At 35.2% G+C, this 15878-nt stretch overlaps 2 protein-coding genes across 4 annotated transcripts in view; one reads left to right on the forward strand and one right to left on the reverse strand.

The window, feature by feature from the left end:
- The first annotated feature begins 15 nt into the window (after positions 1–15).
- Positions 16–10265, forward strand: LOC110023332 (glycine-rich RNA-binding protein RZ1C-like). Of its 3 annotated transcripts, none has more exons than XM_020722684.1 (3): positions 16–139; positions 221–343; positions 8396–10265. In XM_020722684.1, exons 2-3 carry the CDS (start codon positions 233–235, stop codon positions 9176–9178), a joined length of 894 nt encoding a protein of 297 aa, XP_020578343.1. In that variant the 5' UTR covers positions 16–139; positions 221–232; the 3' UTR covers positions 9179–10265. The 3 variants fall into 3 exon arrangements, with proteins under 3 accessions (XP_020578343.1, XP_020578344.1, XP_020578345.1); XM_020722685.1 differs by lacking the exon at positions 16–139 and adding an exon at positions 938–3176 and having other exon boundaries at positions 257–343; XM_020722686.1 differs by lacking the exons at positions 16–139; positions 221–343 and adding an exon at positions 3183–3270.
- A 3250-nt stretch (positions 10266–13515) lies between these two features.
- Positions 13516–15878, reverse strand: part of LOC110023337 (conserved oligomeric Golgi complex subunit 1) — an 11945-nt gene continuing 9582 nt past the window's right edge. Inside the window, exons 5-6 of the mRNA XM_020722695.1 lie at positions 14655–14835; positions 13516–14070 (exon numbers count right to left, since the gene is read on the reverse strand). Coding sequence (XP_020578354.1) covers positions 13888–14070; positions 14655–14835 — 364 coding nt within the window. The 3' untranslated portion in view covers positions 13516–13887. The remainder of the gene's footprint in view (positions 14071–14654; positions 14836–15878) is intronic.

Raw genomic sequence — 15878 nt, forward strand, 5'->3', positions numbered from 1 at the left:
GCTCGTGCGGGGTACATAGCTAGGGTTTTAGTTACCAGGCTCCCCGAACGGCTTCTCTTCTGGAAGGCTACCGTCTCAGCCGCAGCATTTCTTCTCTTTCTCTACCTTCTGCGCTTTCGATCCTTCACCATTTCGAGAGGTTTTCCATCTATCGTTAACTAGCTTATTTTATTCGTAGTTTATTGTTCTATCCTCATCAGTTCGCTTGTCTCCGTTCCAGATAGTTACAGCGATGTCTGGCAAGGAGGGTGCGCGTATCTTTGTTGGAGGTTTGTCATGGGAAACCACGGAACGGGAGCTCGGTGCTGCGTTTAGCCGATTCGGCAAGGTTCTGGACTCGCAGGTAATGTTTGATGAATTTGATGGTTTTTTAAACGGGGCTTCTTTCTTTGAGTTATATGGATTTTTTATAACTGAGGATTCATTTATTTTTTGGGCGGATTTACGTATATACCAGATTGTACTCCTTATGTATTTGCATATCTAACACCTTGACTTCAATTAGTTTATGAAAGGAGTTATTTCTTTCAATTCTGCTAATCATAGAGCTTGCTTTGGGGAATTTATTTTATTTTTGGATTGTTTTTATCAACCTCTTTTGGAATTTAACGGGGTTAAAAACCCTTCGAGCAAACTGGAGAGGTTTACTTTTATGTGATAGAATGATCTTCGGTGCTTATCCTTCCTTCATTGTTTTGGGGATTATATTGGACGCGCATGATATATTTCACCCTAAGCTTTGTTGTTGCACTACCTAAATACGTCTATGTATTGGTCTATATTCATGGGGTTGTTTTTATTGTAGGAAATTTTATATGATTAATCTGAAGCCTTTTTTAACCAAACGCTCATTTCATGCATGAACGTCTTAATTTTTTTTATTTGTTTCACCTTTGCTAATAAAATTTATTTATGCTGTTATTATTTTACAAACTAGAATTTTCTCCTGGGATGCTTTGGCATATGAGCTAGCCCCACAATATTCTGACAATTTCTTCTCAAGGAGAGTTGTATTCTGATGCTGCCAATGATATTTGATATTCACAAAATGTGGTTGTGCAGAAAAGCAGTTTGGATCATCAATTATAAATGGACAAAACTCATGTTTCTGCTGATATTTTTTTGCATTTGAGCGCTGAAATTTGGTTAGATGTTGTTATTTTGCCATGTTGAGTGCATCTGCCTAGCTCTTTCTCATCTCAACACTTTGACCTTCGGACTTATTTTTGGCCAGTGATGCTTGTATTGTTATGGCTGGGTTTCTGATGTTCTGGATTAAGTTTGAATGCCTTTAGAAAATGTTCTTTATCATTGATCTGAAGAAGGCATTTTTCAATTAGATCCCACATAGTATCATAAAATAGCTTTACTCCACATTACACGATATGTTTAGCTTTGTTTCATAGACAATTAACTATACAGCAGCTCGTTTACTTGTGAACCCTTTTCTGTGTTTCTTGGGCAAATATGATAAATTCTCTGATGGTTAGTAGTGCTTTCAAGAAGGATGAGTGCGAAGCATGAAGCTATTTTGCTCACAGAGTGTCAGCATGTGTCGGCAGATACAGTCAACCATTACGCTGCTTTATTGCGGCAGTGCTTGGAAATATAAAGCTCCTCCTTACAAATAATTGTTTACTTATTCTTTTAACTGAGATGGTTTGTTGAGGATGAGCTATATGGTTAATTCTCCATTTTGCTTCTTGTCGGTTCAGTGACAGCCAATTGCCAATGCATATCTAAATGCTTAATGAATCACTGTGGTTGGTTTCGGTTGACACAAATGATTATTGTAGTTTTGGTTTGTTTGGTTAGCCATGAAATCACATCCAAAGTCAGATCACACTGTGTTTTCTTGAGAGTGACCTCAGATATCTGTTGTAATTTTTTTACAATTACGTCAGCTTCAAACTTTGAATATTTGTTAGTTTTGACTGTTCCAGTTATTAATCCTAGTTTGATCCTGCACATGGACTTTTCTATGGTCCATGACAGTTGATTTAGGTGAACTTATGCTGTGAGGGTTGATATCTTTATTGGAAGCTTACCCTGTCAAAGCAGAATTTTGTGAACCTTGCTCGTGGTTGTGGCAAACGTAACATTTTCTGCACTTTCATTAATTTTGTTGATATTGGTCCTTTGGAGCAGACTTGCATTTCATAGGCCACTTGTTAGTCTTCTTTTGTGGCCTGTAGGTTTGGTCAGGCCCAATCACTAGAATTCTAATTTGTTTTACTTTTTCTGCTTGTCGTGAGGCACTTTTTGTCTTGTGATAACCTGGTAAATTGTGACCCAATATCTCCCTTTGGAACAAGCTCTAATGTCTCAGCAGAAATTGAGTAAATGTTTGATTTGTAAAGTGCATTGTCATTCATTTGGCTGTTTGGTCGGTTTACAAGACCTTGTTCTTTGCAACGATTGGTATGCATTTTTCCTTAATTCAGTCAGAGGCAGTTTCTGCTAGTTTTGGCATTAACTCCTGCTCAGAGATCTGTGGTAGTTTGACGAGTCACTTCAACGATACTATAAAGATTTTTGGTGCGATTTTTCTGCTTCTTTGTACTTATATTGATTGGTTAGGCTATTCTGTGAGGAGAAATTGATAGAAAGTATTTTTCTGATATTTTCTTTTACTAAGAATGACAACTCAGTGATTGATTTTGCTGCTGATTGGATGTTTTATCTGTCAGTGTTCGCTTTTGGTTCACTCAACTTTTTCAGCTGTTTAGTAATCATCTCCTGATAATGTTAAAAAATAGTTGTTTGAGTTGTTGGTCGATGTCATCATGGTTCAATTGACACAAATTTCTAGTTCAGCGGTGGATATACTTAAAAGGTTGACATATAGGAAACAGTTGAATTTCAGATGCTTCTAAATGTCTTCATGGACATGATTAGTGCTTCTTGATGCTGTGTAGCTGCATAACTTCTGACTACTGCAATGGGCAATATTTCGACCAGGAGCGATAATCTTGTAAAATTGGGTAAAAGCATCCGACTTACAAAGTGGGCAGTATCATACTGGAAGATGGCTTAATTAAGGACGGATGAAATAGAAGTTGCGATGTTAATTTTACTGCAGTAATGGTTTTAAAGATATTGGCATCACCCACAAGCGGATATAAGCTTCACTTTCTTGCTGAATTGAGCTTTGCAGTCAGTCTTCAAATTGGCCAGTTGAGTAGAAATTTCCAGTTTAGGTGACATCTGCTTTCAATCATGGGAAACAGTTCATAATTTTATTCTTTGTTGGACATATATAATGCACAGGTTTTTTTCTCTTGCATTCATCGAAGAAAGCTTGCTAAAATAATTGTGTTTTTTTACCTTGATATTGTCTAATTTCACATTGCAAAATTACTATTAATTGAGATTTTGAAGTTTGAGCTCTAGCATATATTAAGAGCTTTGAGCTTTCTTCTTCTAAGCATTTTAATAAAAAAATTATAAGGGGATTGTCCTTATTTACTATTTTATTACAATTATGTTCATATGTTTTTACTTTTAACACTCAGTCATGCTCTTTTGTTTTTCAAAATTTACAAATAAAACATTGTACGTATCCTCCATTTGCAAAATAGTTCATTCTATTTTGCAATTGTAATAAAATGCTAAAGTATTATTCATTATATTCTCATGTTTAGGTTGATTTTCATTAAAATTTTGCAGAGATGTCTCCATTTGATCTAACAATTATATTTTTCTTCACCATCATTGTCGAGACTTATCATGGTCTGTGCTTAGGGTTGTCAAAAAAGCTCTTCTTATTCTATTCTTTTGTTAAACAAGCGAGTTGAACATGAATAATTTTTTTGAACTCTATTTATAAATGAATTGAATATGAACAAATGTTTGTTCATTAATTTTTGTTTTTTTTGCCTCAAAATAATTAAATAATATTATTTATTTATATCATTTTATATTAATTTTTATATGTATTAAAAATATAAATTTAATGTTTTTTTAAATTTTTTGTGTGGTATAATTATAAAAAAATATAAGTTGGGGTGTTAGATATGTAAATAAATAGGATTTGAGTGCTATGTATGTAAATGTCCCAAAAATAGAGCAGTCGGGTCCCACATTGCGTTTTTCTATTTTAAAGTTTGTATATGTAGTACATGAAGAGTTGGGTGGTATGCATGTAAATGCCATGAGGATTTTCCAAAAAATCCCGCCCCTGTTGCTTGCCCCTCGTCTATTCTACATTGATCATATATGTAAATACATAAGTATTGGTATGCATGTAAATGAACCTAGAATTTTACCCTGCCCGCCCATGCCCGGTTTCAGTCTATTAGGTCCCTCTTTGCCTACATAGGGAGGAATTTCAATTAGGAATGCTATTTAAATGTAAAAAAAAAATGAAAACGAAAAATACAGTTTTCATCTGCACGCAATATTGAATTGGGAATGTGATGTATTGTATTTCCTAATCTTTTAGAAATATCTTCAAATTAAAATTTTATTTCGAGCCGAAATGAATAAAATATGCAAGCTCAAGTGTAGGTAAAATTCAACATAAAACGGGCTAATTCAAATAAATTCGAATTGAATCAAGTCGAACACAAATAGGATAATGTACTTGCCACTTCAAACATGTTCTCATTTCAAATAAAGACATTTTCAGACGAATCGATCACGCACAAACTTTGGGCTCACTTAAGCTTGGCTCGTTTTCACCTCTATATGAGTTAGTGATCGAGGAATTGCTCTCTTTATGTAGGCATTTCCATACACTTCATCACTCCTAGTCTTTTTGTGTTTGGATTCACAAAAGTAGATTATGCTTCAGAGAGAGCTTCACACAATGACTAAAACTTTGGAGTTTGTAGCACTTGGTGATTTTCCATGGACAAAGATAGTTGTCCCCCATCAAAACATTTTATGAAGCCTTAGGCATTCCACCACATTGTAACCTATATGTTGATTGAATTATTTCCCTAATGTTAAGGGTACCTTTTTATCTTATCACTGAGATTTGTTAATGTTTTGTATCAAAAACATGATTTGTCAGATAAAATTTAATTGCTTGTTTCAAATTTCACAATATGATGTGAGACTCATTGCTCTTTTTAGCCAAATCATAACGAGGCTTCAAAATTTAGTGCGTTGTACGCTACACCACCACCAAGACATGCTTTGCCTCACTATCTATAAAGCCCAATCAATAGTGTTTTTTTAATAAATTTCTTATACATCATGTGGTCATTACTCATGTGACCCTCATGCACTCACGGCTTGCAACCCTTCCTTGGCCTACTCATTTTAAGTGAAAAAATGTCATCCTCTTCGATCTCTGTTATCGTCAATCTTCTGTGATGTCATTATGGTTTACCCTAAACCCTAAACTCTAAACCTTGATATCATCGTAGGCCTTTTGTGACTTCGTCGTTGGCCTTCTGTGATTTCGTCGTTTGCCTTCTGTGATGTTGACGTTGTCATAACCATCCTTGCGGCCCCCATCGCCATCGTCCTTGTATGCAGACTCAGCTATTGCCATCCGTCCTTGTATCCCCAGTCGTTGTCGTGCTTTCTTGCACTAACCGTTGTTACCATTCCCTTGCTTTCAACGGCCGCCCACATCCCTCTTCCAACCATAGCCCCTCTATCTTCCCTTCTTGCTGCCCTGGCCGATGCCGACCGTGTTTTAAGCCACCATTGATCTTCTTTACACCTGTAGTTGTCATTTCATCCTTAATTTTTTACTTTTGGTGATCATTCCATAACATTATCTTCTTTCTCAAGCCTGATTTAATTTCTAATTTTATTTTATTTTTTGAATATAGTTAAAATTTTTTAAATGCAAATTTTTTCCTAGGATTTAGGAAATATGATTAGAGGCAAAGAGGAATTCACAATGAGGCATCAGAAAGAACTGATACATGACAGCTCACAAGTCGACATTGAAGGTAACAAGGTATGTTTATTTGAAGTGAAACTAGTAAAGTGGATGTTAAAAGGATTTGTGGAATACCTAATTGAAGAGATGGATAATGAGAGAACCTAGACTCAATTGATGAAGAGACATGGGAGAAAACGATTATTATGACGATGACTCCAATGAAGTATTCATAAAAAAATTAAGTATTTAAAATTATTTTAAACTTTATTTAATATTCTTTAATTTTTATTTATTATTGCTAATTGTGAAAGAGAATGATATTGAGATTGAAGAAGTGATCAATAATTAAAGAACTTAAACTCAATAGATGAAGAGGCACGAGAGAAAACTATTCATTATAATGATGACTCCAGTGAAGAGCTCCCGAGTAATGAGAATTTTGAGGGATTTTGGTTGTTTATTATATTTATTCAAACCTTTGGATGTTATTGTGTTAAACAGTAGGAGTGGGATAAATCTACTACGTTAAACTTATTGTATGTATCACTTTGATATTTTTTATGTTACTTCATTTGATATCTTATATTCTGTATTACACTAAAATTTATTGTGGTTTCTTATATGATATTTTGTGTTTTACATAAATTGTTATTTGATAAAAGCACAAATAGTCACTCCTTAATATACTAGGATGTGAAATATATTTATAAGTTGTGATGTTAATTTATTAATTTTTGGCTATATTTTGACTTAGTATTTTTTCTGAAGGTTTACATCTCAAAACGCCTCAAGCTTGTCTTGCCTCACAAACAAAAAATAATTCAATACTCAATTGCAGGATTTTAAACTATGATTAATTATTGTTCTTTAACAGTTTGTTGAACATTAGCATTTAAAAGTACTGATTTGTGCATGGGTATAAAACTGAAGGATCGCCTGCAGGAATGTAGTGCAGAAGGGGTGCAAACGAGTCGAGTAGAGTTCGAACCATTCTAAGCTCAAGGTCGGCTTGGTTGGCAACTTTGAGCTCGAGCTCAAGCTGGAGCTTAAGTTGAGCTTGACTCGTTCTGGTAGCAGCCAGCTTGCAAGCTCGAATTGAAGACTCAATTTTCACTAGAGCTTACCTGAGAAGGTATTGGCAGCCGAAGAAGGAGGAGGCAGTGGGAGCTCACCAGAAATGCATCGAAATAACTAGTGGTAGGTTAATAGAGACGGCTCGCGAGCTAACGAGCCGATCCAGGACAAGCTTGAGCTAGTAGCTTGATAAGTTCAGCTCATGAGCTCATTAGCAAGCCGAGTCGACTCATTTGCACCCCTAACTCCAGATAGGCTGAAAATAGGTCTCTTTTAATGATCTTTGAGGAAGAATTTTGGCTCACTGTTATTTTGACTAAATCTTGGTTGTGATGGATTTCAAAATTATTTGGATGTATTTAAGATGAGTACAATACGTCAGCAAATCAATGTAAATTTGTATTGCATTTACATCTAAGTGAATCTTCAAATTTTGAGACCCATCCTAATAAAAGATTAGGTGAGGAATATCCCAAGCATTTTTTTCCATCCTTGATCATAGAGCAGATTTCACAGCCATACAAGGTTTGTGAAACTTGTTTAATATCCCGAGCTCTATATTGCTTCAGTTCTGTGTGGTTATCGCTTAAGATAATGCATTTTCCATGTCAATTTTTTGATATCATATTATTTTATGGGTTTAAATTAATAATTTTATGTTTGATATTTTTTGAACTACTATTTGTGGTACTTTTAAGGACTGATTAATTCAGAGCTTTCAAAGATGGCATACCAATAAAATCTTTTGATAATGCCAAATGTAAACATTATTATTATCTTTTTTGTTTGAATTTTTTTGGATCTACCTTCCTTTTATTTTTGATCATTCACTCAAAAGTTTGACAATGTCGGGTAACCATGTATTGATCCCTAAATGCTGTATTGATGGGAAACTTGGGTGCATTTTATATTGGTCCTTTTGGGTTAAACATTTGTATGTAGCCAACTTTTCAAATTAGACCAATTGCATGAGATTGTAATCTGTTATGGAGGCTTCTTTTGCTTCAATAAAAAAAGAAATGCCTGTTTGTAAGTGTTTTTGGATCGCTCTATATTGTGTCAACCCTTTGGGAATCATATATCTTATGTAGTAGGTCTAACGCTATCATCACACAGCTATCTTGATAAATAGATATTATTAACGCACCTGAAGTTTTTTATTATTGTTTTTTCCCCCAGAAATCTCCATAATCCTTGTATAAATTTAGTTTTGAAATCGATAACGTGACCTTTGTCAACAAGCATCAATGATGTGTTGGAATTTAGTTTTTTGTTTAATGTTTTATCACACGATTTTAGTGTATGTTGGTTTCGCTTTAGTTATTGGGAAATACTACTTTTGTCATGTATATCATACATTGAATTTGCCCTGAATTTTTTTGTTCTAATACTTGCTCGGCGATCTCAATTCCCATCATTCATCTGCAACTGAATGGTTTTTCTTTTATTCCTCCTCATGGTAATATTGTTTCATAGATTATGGTTGAAAGAGATACAGGGCGGCCTCGTGGGTTTGGATTTGTGACTTTTGTTGACAGACGTGCGATGGAGGATGCTATTAGTGAGATGCACAATAAAGAGCTGAACGGTCGACAAATATCAGTAAACAAAGCCGAGCCAAGGGTGGGGTCGGATGATCCAGGCTATGGTTATGGCAGTGGTGGCTACTCTTCTGGTGGTAGAGGAGGTTATCGCGGTGGTTCTGATGACCTACCACCACCTGTCCATTCTGATTGTTTCAAGTGTGGACGCCCAGGACATTGGGCTCGTGAATGTCCATCTAGTGGAGCAGGTGGAGGAAAATTCTCTTCTCGCTCTAGAATTGGCAGAGGTGGTGATGGGGGTGGTGGTGGCCGGGATAGATTTGGCGGTGGAGACCGCTACAGCGATCGTCATGTGGATGATCGGTATGATGGAGGCCGTTATGGAGATCGGACTCGTCTTGATGGAAGGGACAGTAGTAGGTACAGTGGTGGTGGTGGTGGGGGCCGTGATCGCTATGTGAATGACCATTACCCTCCTGCTAGCGATCGCTTTTCTGGTAGCAGATATGGCAATGGACCCGACAGATCTATGCATGATGGATACAGCAAAGAGCGGAGCTTTGACAGGGATGTGGGGCCGCGAGGTGGTGGTGATAGATATGTGTCTGGTGGACCAACGAGATATGAGGGGGGTGGCGGCGGCTATCGTGACAGGCCTGGGCCGTATGACCGGCCCAGCAAAGGTGGCCGTCCATCCTATGATGATCGCTATTGATGCATGCTTGCCTCTGTTTTTTCTCCAGATGTTGATGGTAGGAGCTTCTGCAGTATTGTGTGTTAGTAAAAAAACTGATGGAACAGCTATCTACTTTTTGTTTTATGACAGGACCCATCTATGATTCACTCCATGCTCTGGTGTTATAAGCTGGGTTTGCAGCAGAAGTTGTTTGCTTGTAGTTTTAAGTACTTTAAGTTCTCACTGGTGCTCTAGTTGTTTTGTGACGGTAACTGTAGTATGTGCTTTGCTATGCTGAGGTCTGCCTTTTTATGCTGAAAAGTATCTGCATTTCATGCAACTGCTATCCGTTTTTGTTTCTCATTTTATCAGTTACAGCTAGAAATTGCTTTGTCATGGTTATCATGGAAAGAGTTGAGGTCTTTTGCAGATTCAGAGCAGTTAAAGATCTGCTGCAAAAAACTTGCTGCCTGGAAAGAAAGGTAAAATAGAATGAAGAATTCCTGTGATTGGGCTGTACTAATCCAAGAAATAGAACCGGCTAATATTCTCATTTATCATATAAAAAGTTATATTTTCAAATGTTCATCATTCCCTATTTAACTGGCATGCAGATAGATGGTTTGGCTGAATTGAGCCTACAAAATTTGATTTAGAATGCCTCTATTTGTTTATAGCGACCTACCTGCGCAGTTCGCTTATGCTTGCTTTCTTTTTGGCATCTGTAAGAGCATGTCCCTGATTACTGATGTTAGCATGCAGAGGATTATAGCTCTTGAAATCAAGATCGGCTTATTAGAGAACCTTTTGCTTCTGATGCACTATCTTCAGAGAACGAATAGAAATCAGATGATATATTGTAGGACATGTAGTCGGCATTGTTCTCTGTAATGGAAAACCACCTCTCTATTAGCTGACTTGCTGAAAGTATGTAAGCGGGGATATGCTGATGGATAACTGATAATTGAACGAAACAAGAGATGAATCGGATATGAAGCACGTGAGGGGTTTATCAGTTTTTTTTTTTCCTTTAATCAGGAAGATGTATCATTAGGTGTTTGGAGAAAATTGATTTTGACATATATTTATGCTATACTGAAGAATGCCAACTGTTCTATCGTGGCCAGTTTTATTCTTCTTTCATGCTGTAACGAAAATAGGGGTATTTGTATCACTCAATTCCTATGTATTTACATATCTAACACTAAACTTCGTTTTTTATATTTACGCAAAAGTTTCATATCACATTAAAATATCTCCTTTTTAACTTTTAGTATTGAAGTTAGGCGTTAGATATGTAAATATATAGGAGTTGAGATTGACCTGATATTTAACTTAATTATTTGGTAATATGATACTTTGTCCTCTGGAAGTGATCTCCATAGGGTTTCTCTGTGCTCTCTCTCTCTCTCTATCTATCCTCCATTCTTTAGTTCTGAGTGCTTTCGGGATGGGATCAAACAAGTAGGATTCTCCGTTCTTCTCTGATGGTTCATGGCTATCTCGACTCCCATTAGATAAATCTTCTATTTATTCTTTCCATGCCTTTGATCGGGTGATGATGCACTAGAGAAGGGAGAGAACAACATCGAGAATTACAAAGGGACAAATGGATGAAGACAATGATTATCCTCTCCTTTATCACACAGCCGCGGCTGGCTCCACCGTATACACCTCCAACGGTACCGTCCACCATGCGTACGATGGCGGCGGTGGAGGACGCAGATCCAGAACTCATTTTCATTGTCATTTACATCCTAGAATGGTACTCCCTTCTCCTCGGCAAGCTACAGATCGGTTCCATGGTTTTCGATTTCTCTGCACCCAACTCTTCTCAGGCTTGTTGATTTCATCTAGTCCAGGTCCTACTTTCCGAACCAGTCCAGTATGAGCTCATCCTTACAATGGGCATCAACATCTTCCCCCGCCTCCCTCGAATCTCACAAATACACTGGCTTGGAGAGCTAATCCATAAGAAAACCGTTTCTTGATCCCACCTAGCCTCATCCACAGATCGTCTACGAGTTACATCGTCTCCTGAGATGCTTACTGGAGGCCACCCAGGCGTCTTAGTTTGGCTATGGCTATATGGCTCCTCTGTTCAAGCAGATTACACGGTGTCTCGACGGCCCTCATTTCCAGGTATATGTGATGGGCTTCGGTTTACTTGTGGTTGTGTCGAATTTGTTAATTTTACATCGTGCCTACTTTTAATGAGCCTATATAAATACTTCTCTATTGTGAACTGTTATCCTCAAGAAAAAGAAAGCTTTCAGTGGATTTCATCCTTGCAACTATTTGAAGTTGCATTTTTTAATGTGCTTTTATGCATGTTAGCATTATAGTTAAGCACGCCATGATATAGATATTTAATGTCTCCATCTCATACCTAAATGCTGTGCTACATCTGTTATAATCTGTTTCTTAAAGTAAGATTTTTGTAGTCTAGACCTATGTGAAAATGAAAGTATTGAATGAAACGTTTGGGAATCCTACAAAGTTTGTGCATGTATTTTAACACTTTGTTGCATTGGATGATTGTTATATTTTGAAGTCTACTTCAGTGGGGATAGGAACTAGCAAATCTGTTAAGAGAGAAGAAAACCTATAAATTATGTGACATTTTATGTTGTCAGGGCTCACTATCAGCAACTTCACAGTTGAAAAATATAGGTGAGGAAGAAAGTCCTATCAATGATTGGTGGTGGGGTGATTGATGACTACAGCTTATGTCTGATGGAAGTCCATATGTTTCTTGAAGGTGATTTAAATAATTTGTACCTAAGTTTTGATATGCAAATACATATAAATTATGTGGCATGTAAATCTTCCAAAAATAATTTCAAGGTGGGAGGTGGTTCTGACCGTTGACCGTGCCATTTGCCGCCCAATAATAATGAAGGCAACCATAATTTTGATACAATATTTGAAAGTGCTTGATGTAAAAATTTGTTATTATTGTGATTCTTTTTTTGCATTGATATTTTATAATATTACTTGTGTGATAATTTTTTTTTATTTTTATGTTGTATTATTGATGTTTAGATTTGAAGCAAACTATGTGATGGTGATGATATTTAAAACATTCAAATATATAAATATTTTATATCTTTAGTGGCATTGTGGATATTTTATTATTTTTTTAGTTCATTGCCCCAACTTTTTCTTCAAAAACGGGAAAAGGTGCCTTCTTTTGTTATACGAGAAAAATTAATACAAGCAAATCAGATTGAAACTCTATAATTAAGTCTTAACATAATGCATCTATCAATTGGCTAAACTTGCTTAAAATTCACGTGGGCCTGCTTTTATATGTGGGTTTTCCTATCTTATTATTTCATTCATCTTGACCAACAGACATGTTATAGGTTGGTGGATGTGGCCTGTTTTTGTGAGATGTCATCGAGCCAATGTGGGGTGCAGTAAAGAATGTCATTTTGATTGGGCGTGACTTGATCTAAGTCACAAATTATTCATGTTCAATTCAAATTTGAGTTGAGCGTTCAACTTGAGTTTGTTTCAATTTTCTTAATAGTCATAGTTGATTAATGTATATAAGGTGAACATGTTGAAATTTTAAATGAGCATTTAATTTTTTATATAAAATGTGCTTGATTTTTTCATAAAATTAGTAAAGAATTTGAAACAGGAATGTGTATTTCATTTTTTATGAAAATTATTTACTGAAGAAATAAATTACTGAATAAATTTTAATTAATATTTAAATAGTTTATATTAAATGAATAAAATACTATGTAACTATAAATACAATTTTTTTAATGAAAAAATAAGTAAGTAGAAATTAGTTCATCTAAATAAAAATAAATTGTATTAAAATTTCATGCAATTGCATATTGATATCCAACTATAACATATTATTTTTGGACCCATAAACTAAATAAATTTAATTTAAATAATACATCATATAAATATAAAATATTTATCAACCTATTATTTATTGACTAACAAATTTGTTTATATCTACTAATACATTAAATTAAATTGTTTAAATTTAATTTATTTAAAATTAAAAATATATATTCATCTATAAACTTTCGAGTCAAGAGTAGTTAATAAAGTGCATTGTATCATTTACAGCCTCATTCTAGACTTGCCGTATCATGTGCGCAAGAGCTTACTCAACATGCATATGGCGAGCTATTTAAATAATGCCAGCTACGGTACATACACATGCATAATGCAAGTTCCGATCAAATCATGGAGAATTCGATAAAAGCGAGCATAATTCAAAAGCATGTGATTGGTTGTGATTTTATATGTTGTAGTGGTTATTAGAACATATGATAGAACAGCAATTGCGAATTGGAACACATCATAAAAAAAATTCTCTAAAATAATTAAAAAAACCTTTATTGAATCAAAGAAATATAAATTAAACAGCTGCCCTAAACCTAAAAACAAACAAAATTGGCCGGTTTATCTCTTCCTTGTGACCTAACAATTCATTATATTACAACAGGTAAATCAGCAGTGTTATGGAAACTTTGCTATATTACCCCCTACAGCCTATAAACTTTACATAACCGAACAAAACCTAATGAAACTAACCTTTAAAAAAATATGAAAACAATCATTCCTATATATTTATCGATCCCGTTTTGGTCCTATGAAAACGGCATTTTCATGAAATAGAACCGCTGCTTCGATAGCCATAGCCAAGATTGCAGGGGATTGATAGAACATTTGGGTAATGTATGAATGATGTAATAATAGGTGAAGTAGGGGTTTTATAAAGAATCAAACCTTGATGCAGTGGATGTCAATGATGATAGGAGTCCGGCTGCTGGGCCGGGAAGCATGTCGCCAAATGTTGACATGGCAGCTGCTGATTTGTCCTTCAGCTTACCGACTTGCCCGTCGGAAAGCATCAACCCCCATCGCGATGTACTCTCCCCAAACTTGCTTCCTACCTGGCTTCGTATAATAACAGAATTTTAGGGGCCGTTTGACATTACTTTTTAGATTTTTTATTTATATTTTGTTTTGTTCATGTTTTGGGTTTGAACAAAATTATCTTCGGCGTGTTAGAAACAAATGAACTTATTTTTAAAAGGACTCGAAATAATTTTTAGTTTGCTTGAGTATTTCATGGAAGTTGGAATGCTGTTTTAAAAATTGGAAAAAAAAAAAAGAAAATTGCCATACCATTTTATGTATTTACATATCTAAAGCCCAAAAGTTGAAATTTAAACTTATATAACAGCTTGGTGTTATAAACAAACCTATGCATGAAAAGGTGCATTTCACTTTTAGAAAGGTATTGATAGTGGTATTTTTTATGTGATGTTACGAATTTGAGAGGTATGCATGTAAATATGAAAGTTTAGGTGTTGGACATGTAAATACATATAAATTGTGTGGCATATATGTAAATGCCCCAAAAGAAAACACGAAACTTGGCAGGCATTCCAGCTTTATTATTAGAAATGAAATGAAAAATGCGCAAGAAATAAAACATAAATTTATAACTATAGGATTAAGAAAAGGTTGCAACCTGGGTCATTAAGGACTTGAGCAGAGGTGTCGCTGCGCCAAAGCTTGATGAATCATCAAAATCAGACTTTGGAGACCGTTCTCCATTTGAATATGTTGACCATGGGCTCTTTGATGATGCGACATCTATAGTTGTTTGAAGTACTGATTTATGTACCCCTCTCGATGACAGTGCGGGAGCACTGGAAAAAAAAAACTTAGAAGTATGAAAAAGTAAAAACTACAAATGGCTCTTGACACTTTAAACGAGGGCTCCTTGAGAATAATGAAAGAGGTTGAGTAAAGTTTCCATGGAGATTTAAGTCTACAAACATAAATCCAATCACTAAAAATTGATTAATAATTAAATCTTGACTCGGGCAAAAAGTACAATTTCATAAATCAACTAAGGTATGATTTAAGCAAGGACAATAAATCTATAGAATGATTCCTCATAGAGACAACAAAGGGAAGTCATGCATTGAGGGTAGAAGAGAGGTTAAGGAAAATCAAAGCTCTCTCTCAGTTTTAACATAAAACTCTCAAGAAGTTTTGCCAACAATACTTCACATAATTAGTAAGAGTTATGATACATAAAAAAATATATTTATATTGAAAAGCAAATTCATTATATAAATTTAGCGTATGTTTGGGACAACTTTCTACCTACTTTGCTTTTTAGACCATTACCACAATTATGTTTGTGAAAATATTTTATTGCTGCTTTTTAGAAATTTCTCTGGTAGAAAATTATTTTTTCAATCTAAGTTGTTAAAGTGTGGTGGCTGGTTTGAGCTTTTAAAATAAAATAAATTTGTGATAGCCACCACAACTTTTTGAAAAACAGTTTCTTTTGCAACAGCTTTACATCCGCTTCTTCAAACAGCAGCAACTGCCTCAAATAGACCCTTAATGATACATTAATATTATCACAAAGCATTTGAATGAAGCTCCACAAGCATGTGTTAGCTTTTTGGTAAAAATGATGTTATCGATGAATGAAGCTTCCGCGAGTGCACAAAGCGACATGAAGATTTGCAAGCAAAATTTGAGAGATGCATATAAACTATAGATTACTTGTCAGCTCAGTATCCATAATCTAATCAGTTGTCGAGAGGCTACGAAGGATCGACTCAACAAGCCATTTGGTAATGATTTCATCTAGCACATTAGTGCTCATGGACTTTATGAGTGATGACAAAATCCTAATTTAAAGAAAAGGATTACAAATATATATATATATATA

Source organism: Phalaenopsis equestris, unplaced genomic scaffold (assembly GCF_001263595.1).
Source record: "Phalaenopsis equestris unplaced genomic scaffold, ASM126359v1 Scaffold000224, whole genome shotgun sequence".
Taxonomy (NCBI): Eukaryota; Viridiplantae; Streptophyta; class Magnoliopsida; order Asparagales; family Orchidaceae; genus Phalaenopsis; species Phalaenopsis equestris.

Bases quoted from the DNA above. Each gene is read 5' to 3' on its own strand.
- LOC110023332 (XM_020722684.1), top strand. From the start codon at position 233: ATGTCTGGCAAGGAGGGTGCGCGTATCTTTGTTGGAGGTTTGTCATGG. The intron at 344-8,395 runs GTAATGTTTGAT...ATTGTTTCATAG, and splicing joins GCAAGGTTCTGGACTCGCAG to ATTATGGTTGAAAGAGATAC.